Source organism: Phyllostomus hastatus, unplaced genomic scaffold (assembly GCF_019186645.2).
Source record: "Phyllostomus hastatus isolate PE091 unplaced genomic scaffold, TTU_PhHast_1.1 phas_scaffold_21, whole genome shotgun sequence".
NCBI classification, from domain to species: Eukaryota; Metazoa; Chordata; class Mammalia; order Chiroptera; family Phyllostomidae; genus Phyllostomus; species Phyllostomus hastatus.
The window spans coordinates 11,624,211-11,640,111 of NW_025334017.1; the positions used below are offsets into that span (position 1 = coordinate 11,624,211).

At 33.7% G+C, this 15,901-nt stretch overlaps 1 protein-coding gene across 2 annotated transcripts in view; it reads right to left on the reverse strand.

Moving 5' to 3' along the window:
- The window catches only part of ARFGEF1 (ADP ribosylation factor guanine nucleotide exchange factor 1), a 111,709-nt gene that overhangs the window by 45,764 nt on the left and 50,044 nt on the right, over positions 1–15,901 (reverse strand). The window contains exons 8-14 of one of the 2 annotated variants that reach the window (XM_045860983.1): positions 12,846–13,018; positions 11,147–11,280; positions 7,044–7,278; positions 3,575–3,674; positions 3,328–3,467; positions 3,115–3,223; positions 2,288–2,504 (exon numbers count right to left, since the gene is read on the reverse strand). In XM_045860983.1, the coding sequence (XP_045716939.1) occupies positions 2,288–2,504; positions 3,115–3,223; positions 3,328–3,467; positions 3,575–3,674; positions 7,044–7,278; positions 11,147–11,280; positions 12,846–13,018 (1,108 nt within the window). The remainder of the gene's footprint in view (positions 1–2,287; positions 2,505–3,114; positions 3,224–3,327; positions 3,468–3,574; positions 3,675–7,043; positions 7,279–11,146; positions 11,281–12,845; positions 13,019–15,901) is intronic. The other variant, XM_045860984.1, reaches the window with a different exon arrangement.

A 15,901-nucleotide genomic window follows, 5' to 3' on the forward strand; every position in this document is an offset into this window, starting at 1 on the left:
GGTCATGATTTATTTCCAGGGGAAGGGGACTGTGGAGCTGAGCTTTGAAGAGTGATTTTTATAAACAGTAAGAAAAAACGTCCCAGATAAAGCAAAAAAAGGTCACAGTAATACACAGAAGTATTAAACAGCATGTTATAATATAATATGTAACTCTGCATTGGTAGAACAATGAGGTGAGATAAAGAAGTGGCAGGTGATGAAGCTTAGAGTTTGGCAGATCCAAGTTTTGGCCTTATTCTCTTAAGAGCAAGAGTGGGGAAAAATAGTAGTAAGACTTTTGTTCAAAAAAGACCAGAGAATAAATAAGAGCAGACAAAGGTAAACCAATTAGGTTATACTAGTGAAGGCAAGAAATGATGGTGTTCTGACTTAAGAGGATATCTGTGGGAGACAGACAAATGAGAATAAACTGAAGAGATATTTAGGAAGAATCAACAGGATTTAGTGACAGACCCAAGGGGCAATCTAAGGTGACTCCCAGGTTTCTAATTTATAAATTTAGTAACATGCTGGAGTTAAGAGCCTCAATAAGAAATACAGAAACAACTGGGTTTTCTGTTTGTCTTTTGTTTTTGGTAGGAGTATTGGGGAGTTGATTATGGAGAGAATGGAGCCTGATATATTTGGTTATGGACTTGCTGAGTGTAAGAAACTACGCAAAAAAAGAAACTATGCAATACCCAGTACAGAGGTCTAACAGGCAATTATAGACATGAGTCTGAATATCAGTGGAGGTACTTATGTTAAAAATAACAACTGGAAGTAGTGAGATGTTAGTAAATAGATAGTAGCTGAAGTCATGAAAAAGAACACAGTCATCTAGGAGAAGTTACAAAGGAAGAAAAAGGCTGACGGACAGAGCCTTGGAAGTGCTGAGATGTATGCAGGAGATAAACACCCCATACCAAGGCTGTGATGGCAAGATCAAACTGGAAGAAGGGACAGGGCAAAGTGGTGTCATGGAAGGAGCAGTCGTGAAAGAGTATCCTGAGCACAACAACATGAGAGCATCCTCATGGAAGTCTGAAGTAGAAAGTCTAGTGGTGGAAAGGAGGGCTGAAGGGTAGGGAGACCTTCACTTTCAAGCCCTGTGATGATTCCCTCTGACTCCTAAGCACTTCACATGGAGTTATAATACCTTGGCAGTACTTTGTACATCACTCTGTCATGGACTTCACACAATACTATGGAAAAAATGTTTAGCCCAGATTTAGACTGTAATCCTGAACATAAGGACCAGTGTCTCCATGGTGCCTGGCGCTTAGTCCCAAGTACCAAATATGTGTTTGCTGAGTGATGAGCAGAATTTCAGTACAAGTATCTGTTTACACAACTAGACCTTGAGCCCCTGAAAAGCAAGGGCTGTTTCATTCATCATTCAATCCAAGACCTTGCATAATATCTGGAACACATGACACTTTGTAAATAATGACTGAAAAATTAGAATGAAGTATTAATAGCAACTTCTTGGGCAATTTTGTAGGATTTTATAATTTCATCACAAAGGATATGTACACATCTTGTCAATTTTCAAAAACATAGAATGAACAAAGATATTCATCATAGGCATTGCTTAAGATTCAGGAAGAAATGCTTTACAGCAGAAGGAGTAGGCCAACTACAGTATATAGTAGACAGATTCACGGAGAAAAGGCCACCAAGTTCATTTTTCCTTATAGCATCTCTGTACGAGGCAGTAAAGCAGAATGCAGCAATGAGACAGGAAATAGTCCAGGAGCAGGCTGATATTACACAGTTTAGTGAAAAAAATGAAGTCACCTGTTCAGGGTCTGGTAGAGTAGCCAGGCTGGAAAGGGACATTATCATCTTATCAACATACAAAAATGAAATCAGTAACAATGGATCAATAACAAAACTAGCATATTTGTACCCCAGTGAAGAAAATATAAACCTATAAAGGCGCAACACTAGTTTTTAGAAGTCTCATACTTTAAATTTTTTGAGTTGTCACCTGCTTAGAAAATATAATGGGGGATTTTACAACTGAGCTAAATAAACCACACAAAACTGCAGAGATGCAAAAAAAAGCATATAAAATGTGGTGCAAAAATAATTTAATGTGCATTATGGGGTCTGTTTGGGCTAGACTGAAATGAATAAGGGGAACTCATTTAGGAGCCCAAAGAAGTCAGAATTTCGACCTGTTTTATTCATTGGAAGAGAATAAAGATAATCCAAAGATGCAGAGAAACCCAGGGCAATGGTGGCACAGTATGGGCAGAGGAATATTTAAGAACATTGCTCTTTAAAATCAGACACTCACAAATCTATTCCTTGTTCTATTATTTCTTTTTGTTGCTTCAGGACTTCAAATTGTTCCGGATTATCGGTGCCAGACATCTGTGTACTGTAGCTGCCTATTCCTGATGATGATGTTGACTCCAGTGAATTTAAACTTCCGTATCTGTTTATTGTCTCAGGATGTTTGATTTCATTTGTCTCTTGCTCTGAGGGTTTTTCCTGACCTGTAAGTAGAAAAACTGATACAGTAAATTATTTCATCAAAGAAAAGAAAATATAAAGGTAAAATCCCCAAATTCAACAGATTTCACTGTTGTTTAGATATTTGTTTAGTATAAATGAAATATTAGCTGTTAAGGCATGTACAATTTACACCATTAAAAGCATCCCGCCTGCAGTCACAGTGCTGAGTGCCCACTGGGTTTCTGCTCTTAGCTCATGACATCCAGTTTTCCTTCAAGGGATTCTTGACTCAGGTAACAACGGGTAGCCCTGAAGCTACGAGACTTTCTCTGAATAAGGATCAAGGTCAAACATGTATGAACAATCCCACCTTCTTAAAACATACTGGCCTTTATATTTTTCTTCTATAACTATACTTTAACAAAGTTGTATAAATATTCATCATTTTTCTATAACATTCAAAATACTTCTAGGAAGGTTTAGAAAGAAAAAAGTGTGGTTAACTAAATTGAGAAATTCATTATTTTAAAGCTCATTATTTAACTTATACACAAGGCTTCTTCATTACCTAAATGAATAAAGACATAATGAAACTAGCTTGCAACCATCCCCCAAAGTATCATTCGCTTAAAAGGATGAAGAATTATACTTAAAATGTCACCTTACCAAGAGTTGTCTGTGAGTTGGGATTCACATACTGATCCTTACTCCATTCAACCATGCACTTCAAAATCGACACTAAGCATTCTAAACCTTTTTTCCTCAGGCTCAATTCCTATAAAATAATTCAGAATTACAATAAAAACAAGATCTTTTAAACAAAACACATAGCACTTCCTTGGCCAAGTTTAAATTTAAAAATCTTTTTAAAATTTTTACCTGAACATTACTCATACCAAGTTCTTGACTGCCCCGTCCTTGAGCAATTTTTGATAGATCATTTACTAGTCTTTCAAATATATTTGCTGCATTTAAATCACAGTCATAGTTTACATAAATATCCACTACACTCTGAGCATCTGTAACAACACAATACATTAATTAACAAAGGGCACATGGTGTATAAGCATATTTAACCTTTTAAATAACTCACTATAAAAAAGATAATATGCATAATTTCAAATACCTGCACAAATCCTTGTCAATGTCTGAATAACCATCCATTTGTGGTCAAACGAGCTGGTAGAAGTTTCCAAAATGTATAGGAAAATTTCTTTAAAGAACACCTGTGATTAGGAGAAAATGACTGTTTAAAATACTGTTTATAATTCATAAATATGATCACTTTTTAAATATCCCAAAGCTGCAGAGCAGAGATTAGGATGCAGGTTTCTCTGATTTCAACTCCTTTTGAGTCTACCTCTGAAACATTGGGACTAAAATAACTTGGGCAGGTGACTTAAACTAGCCCTAGCAACAGCAGCACTGCACTTCACATTAATTTGTTCACCATCACACAAACGCTACAAAAGAAATCTACAAAGATTCAGAGTTCCTCTGAATAAGTTTTTGAACATATTTACAAAAATAATATAACTCATAATTCTCTTTTAACACCCCAGAAAGCATAAACTATATTCTGTTCATCATTTATACAGGGTGGGCAAAAGCAGGTATATAGTTGTGAGATGCAAAACACAAGGGTTTATATTCTTGTATTATTATTAATTATTTTATTAATTTCCATACAGACGACTATAAATGTACTTTTGCTCCACCCTGTTATTTTTCAGACATTACAGTACTGGGCAAGACTAACTGTTCCCAGATTTAAAAATAATTAATGTTGTAATCCACACAATAAAAAGGATCTAATTGTCTAATTTTCATAGACTATTATATTTTTATCATTATTTACACAAGTGGAAATCTTGTCTGAAAACTACAAACTATTTTTCACTATTCTTTTCTAACAAATAATGTCAACCACAAAGGACTTAACCTAGGTAAATACATTTCAATTTAAGAGCTAAGAATTTTCAGATTCAAATTTATTTTGGAAAAAGTGACTGTGATTAAAGAAGGGATGACTGAAAAAAAAAAACAGAAACAAATATACTGTATTAACATTTATAGGACATATGTATTATGAACCTAGAAATTCACATTACAATATATGATAATTAACAACTTCTCTTCCCAATTTAAATGAGGTTTCCCTTAATGTGCTTTTCTTTCACAAAACTCAACACATTTCCAGTACGTGCTTAATGTCAGTATTTCCTGTTAAGATCGTAAGCTCTAAGAAGATAAGAGCCAGGTCTCTCTTGCCAAGCACTGTGTCCACCCTGCATGGCACATAGTAGGCATTCAATAAATATTCATGACCACAGTTCCCAAACACTTCACCAAGGTGCCCCAGAATGCTAGAGCAAACCCCAAGGGGTGTCATGAGAATTTATAAGGTAAAAGTGAGAGAAAAATACAGCTGTTAGATGCCTCACAAAATTGTTCAGTGTCAACATTAGATCAGTTAGATCACATGACATTCCTTTCAATGACATCATTATTTTTGCAAACCTGAGTTTTAGTGGTTGCTATGATAAAAAGCAGGAACTAAATGAAAATCAATGAAGAATAGGAAACAGGGTGGCAGTATCCAATTTGATTCTAAGATCTGTGCAGCTGTACAGTATCCAACAGGTACATACACTCCAGTAGTTAGTAATTGTGACTATTTAAAGCTTTATTTTCAGAAACAGACATATAAGATAATGTTCATGGAAAAACAACATTATAGAAACTCTGAGGTGAATATTCTCAGAAAATGAATCTTTATTTGACAATCTCAATTTTGCTTTGGAAATTCATGTTTTCAGATGTTGGGTTTTTTCCAACTGCAACACAGCTCATCTTGCATTTGAATGTTTAATATTTTCAAAAGCATATCTATATTTACCTTGTTTTACCCTCATAATCTCCCCAAAGGGAGAATGTATCTAATCTTTTTTTTAAAAACATTACTACAACCATTTTCTAGTAAGAATCTACCATCTATGGGCAGACAGGGAATTTCTTGGAAGCATTTCCTGTTAAAGTTGTGCTTACAAAATTTTTGTATATCAAATTTACTCCATGGAAATAGTAATCCCAACTTAAGGAATCAACATCACAAAAATCATTTAAGAATTTATATTTCACACAGCTTATTATATAGTACTTAATGAAATAGAGTTTCAGTGTCCAAAAATCTGTAACTGTATGCACAGTCTTCCAAAATTCTCTAGTGGAACTTTAAGTACCCCATTACCAAATAAGAGACTTTTAGCTAGTTACAGAAGCAAAAGTTCCAAAAGGTTTTATTTTTAGGTCTCTTTTATTTTTAGCTCCTGAAGATAAATAAGGAAAAAGTTGCGTAAAAATAGCAACTGTTGTTAGTTAAGTGCCCTGCATTATTTTACCAGACATATAGCAAACTTTCTTTCTTTTTAAAAAATTATTGTTCCATGACAGTTGTTCCCATTCCCCACCCCGCAATTACTCTCCTTATATAGCAAACTTCTAAAATCTGATACACATATGGACCAGACACTGTCTTCTCCCCCAAAATGTGGTCCAAAATGAAAATTTTTTCACTTAAAATACTAAGACCTTATTCTGTCTCTTCCCACACAACTGTTCTTCATGAATTTAAATAGATACTATAAAACATTAATCAAACATATAATCATCTTAACCATCTCAAAATTCTGGGAAAACAATAATTGATCCTTTCCTATGAGATAATTAGTTATTAGTCTTCAGTTAGGATTAAATATAAAACTAATAAAAATCATAATGTAACCTGTGTATCATACCAAACATAACATGAAGAGAAGTAACCAGCATGAAACTGAGTATTTCTAAAATACATAATGTCCCAAACAAAACGGCATTTTAAGAAATGACAAGCTAGAAAAGGTGTCCATTAAATTAGCAAAACACAAAGTATTATTTTAAAATACTGAACTATTTGAAGGTGAAAACAAAAGATCACAAATGGCTACACCTGCGTGACACTTGCAGACTTGGTCAGAAGATTTCCTAATTCTGTCAAGTCTCTGGAAATATTTATAACCACATAACAGTTATTCTATGTCCAAATATATTTAGGAATATATAATCATTTGGAATGAATACAAAGGAATATATAAAGCAAAAATCAAAATTTCAAATGTCCTAAAATATAAGCCAAAACAATAGAACCCTTCTCAATCACATCTTTAAAGTGCCAAAAACTTAAATGGCTTATAACCATGTACACAAAGTATATATTTTGAGCGTTCTTTTAAGATGACCAAAACCACTATTATATACTCCATACACAATGGCAAAGTTATTGTGAGGACCAAGTTAATTCAAGACAACTAGAACCATTCATACAACTACTATATATTTCTTGAAGGCAGGGACTGTGCCTTAATTTTTCCTGCTTACTTACATAGTGCTCAGTGCTTTGTAGCTGCAGGTTACAATGAGTGAATTATTTTTTATTTACTGGTAGTACATGTAATACACAAATGTTATTCACATTCTTGAAAACTTTCCAGTGTATTAATAATTTGACTTAACATGAAACAAATTGAAATGCAACAATGCCTAAATGAAGAACATACCTCAATTTGCATCTTCAGATGTGTCTTGAAGTTTGACAGCAAAGTAAGAAATATGGAAAGAGAAAGCTCAAAAACTTCTGGAACAGATGAGACTCCATTTTTCGAAAGTGCAACACAGAGATACTGCTTAATAGCATTAATAAACATCTCATTTGTCCTGAAAACAGGTCCTGCATTCTGCAGAATGGACAGAAGTAACTGCAATGAAAGAATCTTGGATCGTAACTCATGAGACCTAAAATGTAAAAAAGAAGGCACAGTATATGGACAAGTTTAGCATTATGGTAATAACAGGTTGTTCCTGAGATATTTCCTGGTACCATAAAACTTCACAAACTTTTAAACAGAGGGAAACAGAAAACTCTACAACATCAAAAAAGATACAGTACATGAACAAGCTTAAACACTAATAATGGGTAGTTCTACTGATGTTCTCTCATACCACAAAATTTAACAAACTTTTAAAATGGGAAAACAATCTTCACACATTTTTAACATCAACCTAATGTTCCTTTGAACAAAAAGATAACTTCAAGATTCATGCCTTGTTCCTTTCTTTCAAAGACATATTTCATTTTTTAGAAACCATTATAAACTTCTCCAATTAAATGTCATACTTAGTATATACTAGGCCAATGTACTTAATTCCTAGTTATGCTACTCAAAAATCCCATTAAGTTTTGGTTGCATTAACAAGTTATAGCACAACTGCAAGGTTAGTTTTTCAGGAGTTATTTAACTTTTTTTCTTTTTTGAAATAGATACAAAGAAGCTTTTAGAACATTTACACTCTTAAGAGCTTACACATTTACTCTGAATATTTTCATAGTGAAAAACTAAAAAGTACATTTTCAACCTAAATTTAAATGTTATTTCTGCTCAATATATTATGCCATACTTCTGATCACTACCCAGAATTTTAATGACCAGATTTCACAAATACAGTTTTTCTCTCACTGAAACACACCTCTTAGGCCCAACAAACCAGGGTGATCTATCCCAGGCAACTCTTCCAATTCAGGACACACTAAAAAGCTCTAGCAGCCGGTTCTTTTCATTTTTTCCTTCCAAATACTATATTCAGTCACATTTACAGCATATAGTAAACTTAACCACTCCTGATTTCTACCTTAAAAACTGTCATGGTTACATGAACAGTGAGGGAATTGACTGTGGGAGTGGGAGTGGTGGGATGGATGGAGGAGGGTAAAAAATTGGGACAATTGTAATAGAATAACAATACAAAATGATTAAGAAAAAGAAAAGGAAAAAAGTTCATGGTTACAAGTGTCAGGTAATTTTTTAAAAAACTAAGAAACTCTAACAAGGAAAATTTAATTTCATGTACATGGGAACCACAAAAAAATTACTGTCTTTGAAATAAAACTGGAACCAACAATATCATGGGTCATTATGACATAGCAATGTTTCTGGGATGGCTATGCCTCTGAATCTAAGATTACGCACAGCAAATAGAGCATTATAAAAAATACTCAGATAAATCGAGTTAGAAACAGCTAGAGGTAAAACCTCGAACAGCTATATGAAAATAAGGAGTAGGCCAAGTTATCTCCCATTCATACAGAAACCTTCCAAGGTTTATATACTACTACTACCACTACTGCCTAGTCTAACTCATCATACTCTTTGCTCAATTCTAATAGTAATTAAAACCTGCAGCACTTAAACACGACTTGTTAGAAGAATGTTTTCTTTTTGTATCCCTAACATCTAACAAAATGCCTTGTACATAGTATATATGCAAAAAAATTAATGGGTTTATTCATACACCCATCTAAGCATTTATTAAATATCTACTATGTATAAGCATTAATTAATGAAGCAATGATTATCCTATAACACAAGAGCACATATTTAAAAAAAATTACTGTATTTTTTCCATTGCCATTTAACCTCCTTACACTCCTGCCCCACAGCAATCACTGCACTGCTGTCCATGTCCCTCTGTCCTTTTTCCTTTTTGCTCGATCCTTCCACCTCTACCCGCCCTCCGCCCCCAGTTAATAGCATGTACTTCTGATAGACAAAAGAGGCTGGAAATTTCACATCTGCAGTTTTTCATCGGATAGTTTCAAGTTATAATTTAACGTACAAGAACACTTCCTAGATCATCATCTTAGCAAACCAACAAAGTATACAGAGAAGCAGAGACAAAAAGAAAAATTTTTTTAAACATCCTTTTTTATTTAATTTTCATTTTATTATTTTTAAAAGATTTTATTTATTTATTTTTAGAGAGGGAAGGGAGGGAGAAAGAGAGAGAGAGAGAGAGAAACATCAATGTGCGACAGCTGGGGGCCATGGCCTGCAACCCAGGCATGTGCCCTGACTGGGAATCGAACCTGCAATGCTTTGGTTCACAGCCCACGCTCAATCCACAGAACTTGTGCCAGCCAGGGCACAAAAAGAAAATTTTATAAATACAAAAGCTTATTAATTTTGAAAAAAAAAATCATTCAAGTTAGAAAACAATATGCTCTCTTTTGGAAAGAGAACAGTTTCTGGAGGTGAAAATGTGATCACTTTCATCATTCAATTCCAATGTTTAATGACCCTGATGGTCAGCTACGTCTTTTTAAATGTACAAACAAAATTCCTAATATTTGGTTTAAGACCACTAAGTAGAAGGATAATTAGTTTACATTATTTCTCATAAAACTGGATTACTCTTTTTTCAGGGCTAAATAAACACCCTCCCCAACATAGTATTTATATATTTTCTTTTATGTTCTTTTCATTCTTGGCAATTTAAACAGTTTCCTCTTTTCTGTTTCTAGTCTTTTTTCAAACATGTTATTTACAATATTTGATTTGAGAAAACATCTGAGGTTTTTAAGTCAATAACATTTTAAAATCATGGCAAGAATGGTCTTCAACAATAATGCCAAATTTTTACGTTTTGTCATGCTTAAAGTAGGTCTTCATCAATTCAGAATGAGATGTCAAAATTGTCAATTTCTGAATAAAGTTACATTTCCCATCATACTGAGAATTTAAAAATTAAAAATATTAAAAATACATTCTTATAAAATATGTAGGATATAATCAAGTTTATACTGCAATCTGAAAAACCTTAATCCTTTCTCCACAGAGTTCATATTTCCCAAATACAGAAGAATCAATAAACTATATTTCTGACTCTCAGGAGCTGGGCCTAAAGAGATTTTAGAATTTAGGCTTCTGGGCCTAGAAGATGTTTCCAGCTGATTCTTGTGACAAAGTAAAATAAAACTATAGAAAATTTCCTTTTTATTAGATCTGTCTCTAATCTTTCTTCTTAGTTGACACTTAGAACCTGAAATGCTCTTTAGGTTTTTAATAAAGTAATGTTGCTTACATTTCCCTCATTTCAACATTCCTTTCTCAAAGTCAATCAAGCCTTCTCCAAGGTTTCTTTCTCTAGAAAGTTCTCCTCAATGTGTCATACTATAATACATCAGGCTGCAACATTAGAAAGGCATCCTCTCTAATAACTCCCAAACTCAATCTCAAACAGGAATTACAGTTGACTCAGATGAAATGAAATATTTTTGATGATTTATGACTTACAAAAATGGTACTTTCCTATAGTTTAAACTACTATGTTTGATGAGATTCAGACAAGCGACTTTTATTGTAAAGTACTTCCTGTTCCCCACAGAGGAAGGTATCATCTTAGGGCATTTTTTAGACCTTAGTGAATATACAGTATAGTTTTTAAGATTTCTCTCCCTTAATAAATCAACTGGTAGCTTTCAGAAGCCCAGCACGAAGCTACACGTAACGGGGATGCAGCAGCCCCGAAGTTACTTAAAAACTGAAATAGGAATTCATTCAATCATTAGATTTCTACTGAGCACCTACTACATACCAGGCACAATTCTATAACGCTGTTGGTATGCTTTGGGAAATAGTGTAAGGTATCTACTTTAACAGATTTGGAACTCGCTATTTTTCAATGTATTTTTTTAAAATAAAATAACCCTAAAATATATTTTTAAGGGTCTTATAGAACAAGAGGAACAAAAGAAAATCCAAAGACTATCTTACAGTACATTTTGAGCTTTAAAACTATTTGTCAGGCAGAACAGCTAATGACTTACTTTGGATCCGGTGGTCCATCTGACAGCGGTTTCATTGACAGTTTACACAATGACCTGAATACTAGAAAGGCATCCTTCTGTAAAATGTGGGAAAACTTAGCACCAGGTGAAGGTCCTGAAGAATTTCCAGATTCCTAAACAAGTTAACATACTATGTAAATAAAGATATTTGCTAGTGTAAAATCATTTCAGCATTTTATACATTTCATTAAATTCAATAATAGGTGGAGTTCTATTGGAAGGGAAACCAGATGAGGACTTTGCCACATTGTTTTTCTTTAATCCGACACCCCATCCCTATTTTCAATATTTTCAATATTTAACACCTTGCTAAAATGCATTCTTTTAAAAATCTTCCCTCTTAGTCTCCAAATAAACTCTAAAGTTACCCAAAAACTTCATTTAGTTTTTTCCATACAATGGATCCAGTAGTACTTAGTTGTTTTTAACCTTATTCAAAACAATTTTGTTTTGATTGTAACAGCTGTCATATTAGCATGCATTAAAAAAACTGATAAAAACTGGTGAACTTTTATGTAGCAATTTTAATACTGAAGACAGAAGACAATATATAACATTTTCAGTGTATTATGCTTTATTATTTCCAGGAAGGTAAAAACACAACTGAAACACACAAAGAAGATTTGTGCAGTGTATGGAGAAGGTGCCATGACTGACTGAACGTGAGTGACTAACTGAATGTGTGAAAAGTGGTTTGTGGAGTTTCTTGGTACTACTGACATTTTGGCCAAATGATTCTTTGCTATGGGGCTGTCTTACGCATTGGAAGATGTTTAGTAGCACTCCCCCTCCCCACTAGAAGCCAATAGTGGGAGATAGCTGACATACTCAAAATATCCAAATCAATAAAGTTATTGGTGAAAATGAAAAATGTGTATTTTACAGAAAAAATCTAAATGGACTTTTTGGCCAATCTGGTATTACTAACAAAAATTAGCACATTATGCCCTAACAAGATACTTCATCCATAGCCTAAACTATACTTTCCAATATCTATCACTGGATGTTTTATGTTTTTTTAAATTGTATTTTTTCCATTACCATTTATGTCCCTTATATTCTCTTCCACCTCCACCCAGACCCCTTATCTTTTTGTTCCATTTTATTTTTTTATTTACTTTGTGCAGCTAAAATAAGACAATGGAGATCCTCAAAGCAATGTTCAAAAGTTATTAACTAATGAAATTCAACAAGGCCAAGAAAGCTTCCCATTATGTAAGGGACAATGATTTAATGGAGAACTTCCTTATCTAAAAAGGGTGATAACACAAAGTATAAGGTAGGAAAAATGAACTATAACTACCATAGTATGGATTTCACTGTAGCCTTGAACAATGGTAAGATAAAGTTCTCCAGATTTCTGAAAGTTCTTTCCCATCCTATGACACTAGAATTATTTTATAAATATTTGATAAAAATTTTCCTTTTTAAAATCGATTTCAAAGGGGGCATTTTGTAAAGATGTGAATACATGACAAACACTATAGAACTGAAAATTAGCTATCAATTTATTAAGAAAATAAACTGCTCTGATTTGTATCAGTGAGAAAAAAAAACCCAAGTTTTTATCTCCCCAAATGGAAAACAGCCAGGATTATCAACTACATGTATTCACCACAGGGTGCTGGTGACATAGAAATGTGTAAGAGTAATGGAATTTTCCCACCCACATTTATACCTGAGTATCATTGGAAGAGACAGATAATCTGTCGTCAGGTAAGGATGGTGTATATGCAACAGAAATTGGTGTTCCTGGAATTCCGTTTGCTTGAATATTTTCACTGTCACTACCATCCTCTATTGTTCCAATGTTGCCATCTGCAGTTGCATTTATAGTCCTTTCTCCCGTATCTAAAACAGTAACAATACAAAACACGCAAATATATCTGACTTAACTGAAATATATAAAATCATGGAGTATTTAAAATGAAACTGGCAGAAAGTAATATGTAGTAACATGTACTGGCACCATTTAAAGGTCAGCATACTTACTCGTAAGTAAATATGCACTTGAAATACATCCAAATATGATCCTAAGTAGCTCTAGCAATGAAACACAGCCAATGAAAGACAAACCAGGATGTGCCAGGGCAGAAGCTTACTTTTAGTCTATATCAGCATTTACTAAACTGGGTTCTAATGACTGCTAATGCCTTTAGATGGTAATAGAAATTCCTTGAAAAAATATCCTAATTATCAAATAAAAGGGAAATGCTGGGAAATAGGTTTCTTTGTCATAGCCTTTAATTTGCTAATATGCATTGAGTTCTCCAAAGGGGATATAAAATATGCAGTATTTTCAAATTTATTTTACTATGAGCCCTTCCCCCCCTTTTAGAATATCTGTTAATACTTCTAATAACATATTCTTTGGAACATTACTATAGCAATAATGGCCTACACTCCTGAATACTTTTCAATATGTCACTTTAAGTCATCATACTTGTAATTAATATAAACAGAAATAAATGACTTCTGATAGAACAAATACAGATAATAGAAATAATATCACGTTTCAGAATTGCTCTAAGGTGTGATGTATATTTCTGTGAAAAAGGAACACAAACATGTTAATGGCCATAACTCAGTAACTATCTAGCAGGAAACTGCTCCTTTCATGCTACCAATTAAAAGAAAACTATAAGCTAGCATGAGGGAAAGGTACTATACAACAAGGAGCACAGATTTTGGAATATGAAAGAACTGTGTTTCAATTCATGTCTTCACCATTTAACTGGGTAAGTTATTTCATCTTTCTTTGCCTCAGTTTTTTCATCCGCAACAAAGATAATCATGTCTATGAGGAATCACCAACACATACACACACACACACTACACACACACACCTGGTTCTCATTAATATAGGCTATTATTAATTTTATTGATAACTGATAACACATGACCAATTTTTGATTGCTTCAAGTAATGAAAGGACTGTATCTGGCATCCTACTCTGAAACTGCTTTCCAAATTAGAATACCCTGGATAGATTAAATGGTATAATTCCCAAGCATGTTCTGCAATTAACAAGTGGTATATGAAAGCTATTCATTAGTAAAACATATTTGGGTAACTCTGTGTTACACAAACAAGACAGATGCTTCCCCAATTGGCCTTTTGGAGCTTTAATATGCTGATGTCTGACATGCTAAATACGATTACAGATATGATATAGGTAATCTTACATATATAAAGTATGTTCATACAGATTCAAAGAACTCTCTGGAAGAAATCATTAAAAATTTAATGATCATCGGAAATTGATAATCATTCCTCAAAGCTCTTATTCCAAACCTTTTTTCTCTCTGCACCCAATTACATCTCTTCCCATGGCCCTTCCTCCATCTTCCCTTAACAAGGGACTTTCACTGTCCACTGAGCTAAGAGATAGGTAATTTAACATAGGCTTTCTTACTTACTCCTGCTCCATCATAAAGTTCCTTGACATCAACTTTAATCTTTTTCTTCCCTCTTGTTTCAGGGGAAAAAATATCCCTTTGCATTTCTAAGATGAACCATTCATTCACCCTCAAATCTATTTCTTCTTGCCTTCAATAGTAGCTTCCTCTCCTAAGTACTTTCTTGTAATATGATATTTGCAATTTCAAGCATATGACTGGATCTTCCCCATTACTAAACAAACACATACTCAAACCTTTTCATGCTAAAAAAAAATCTTCCTTCAACTCTTGCCATACTTCAGCTACTGCCCATTTCTCTCCCTTTTAATCAAATTTCTGAAAGGAATAATTGATATTTATTGATAATAGTTTCCTCCTTCTCCTCTTAGAAAATTATTCAAAGAAACTGAAAACATTCTCTACATTTCACCACTTCCTGCAAGTTAACTTGATTTTTCAGTGCCTCAGTTTTCTCATTTGTGAAAAAGGGAACAGTATCTATATGATCTTGTTAACCCATGTCCCATCAATAAATTTAATTTAAAAAAAGGGGAAGGAATAGTAACAGTATCTAAACATCTCAGCAATTGGGAAGGACCCATAAAATTATTTGAGATCCACGGAAATACTAAACACAGTTAGATATTATTGTTCTGCATTTTTTTCCTCTAATTCTCACTTAATTGTCTCCTAAACGTAAGTGCCAACTTCTGTTTTCAAGATGGTGAATGGAGCCCACTAATTTACCTTCTCCTTTGACAGATCCCACTGAAATTACTAGGAAAAACATAAAAAAAAGACAAAGTCCTTAATAGCACTGGAAAATTAAGAAGGATATGATCAATGGACCCAAGTCTTAGAGGATCAGATTATTTAGTGATACGTCTAGAAGAATATGTAGCGAGGTACTATGCTTAGTCCTATGCAAGATACCATGAAATATGTAAGCTTCAGTTGACTGGTCTCAAATCTAATCCTATCTACAGTAACACTGTTTATGAAAATGTGAGTGAAATCCCTAACAAACTCTAAAACATTTTAATAATACAATACATATCATAGGAACTGACCCAACACCCACTGACTTGGTCATGGTAATGAAGGCATAAGAAATCCTGATTTTCCCAAAAAAGATATAAAATACTCAAAAGCAAACTAGTTTAAACATTTTCTAATTTATACAGTTTAGCACATTTAGGAGGAAGGAGAATATGTCCCTGCATCCTACCACCAAATATAAAACCAAAAAATGAAATAGCATTAATTATTTTTAATGGGCTGAGGACTATGGGGAATAGAGAGTTTTTTAAAGACTGGAGCTGAAGCTGGAGGA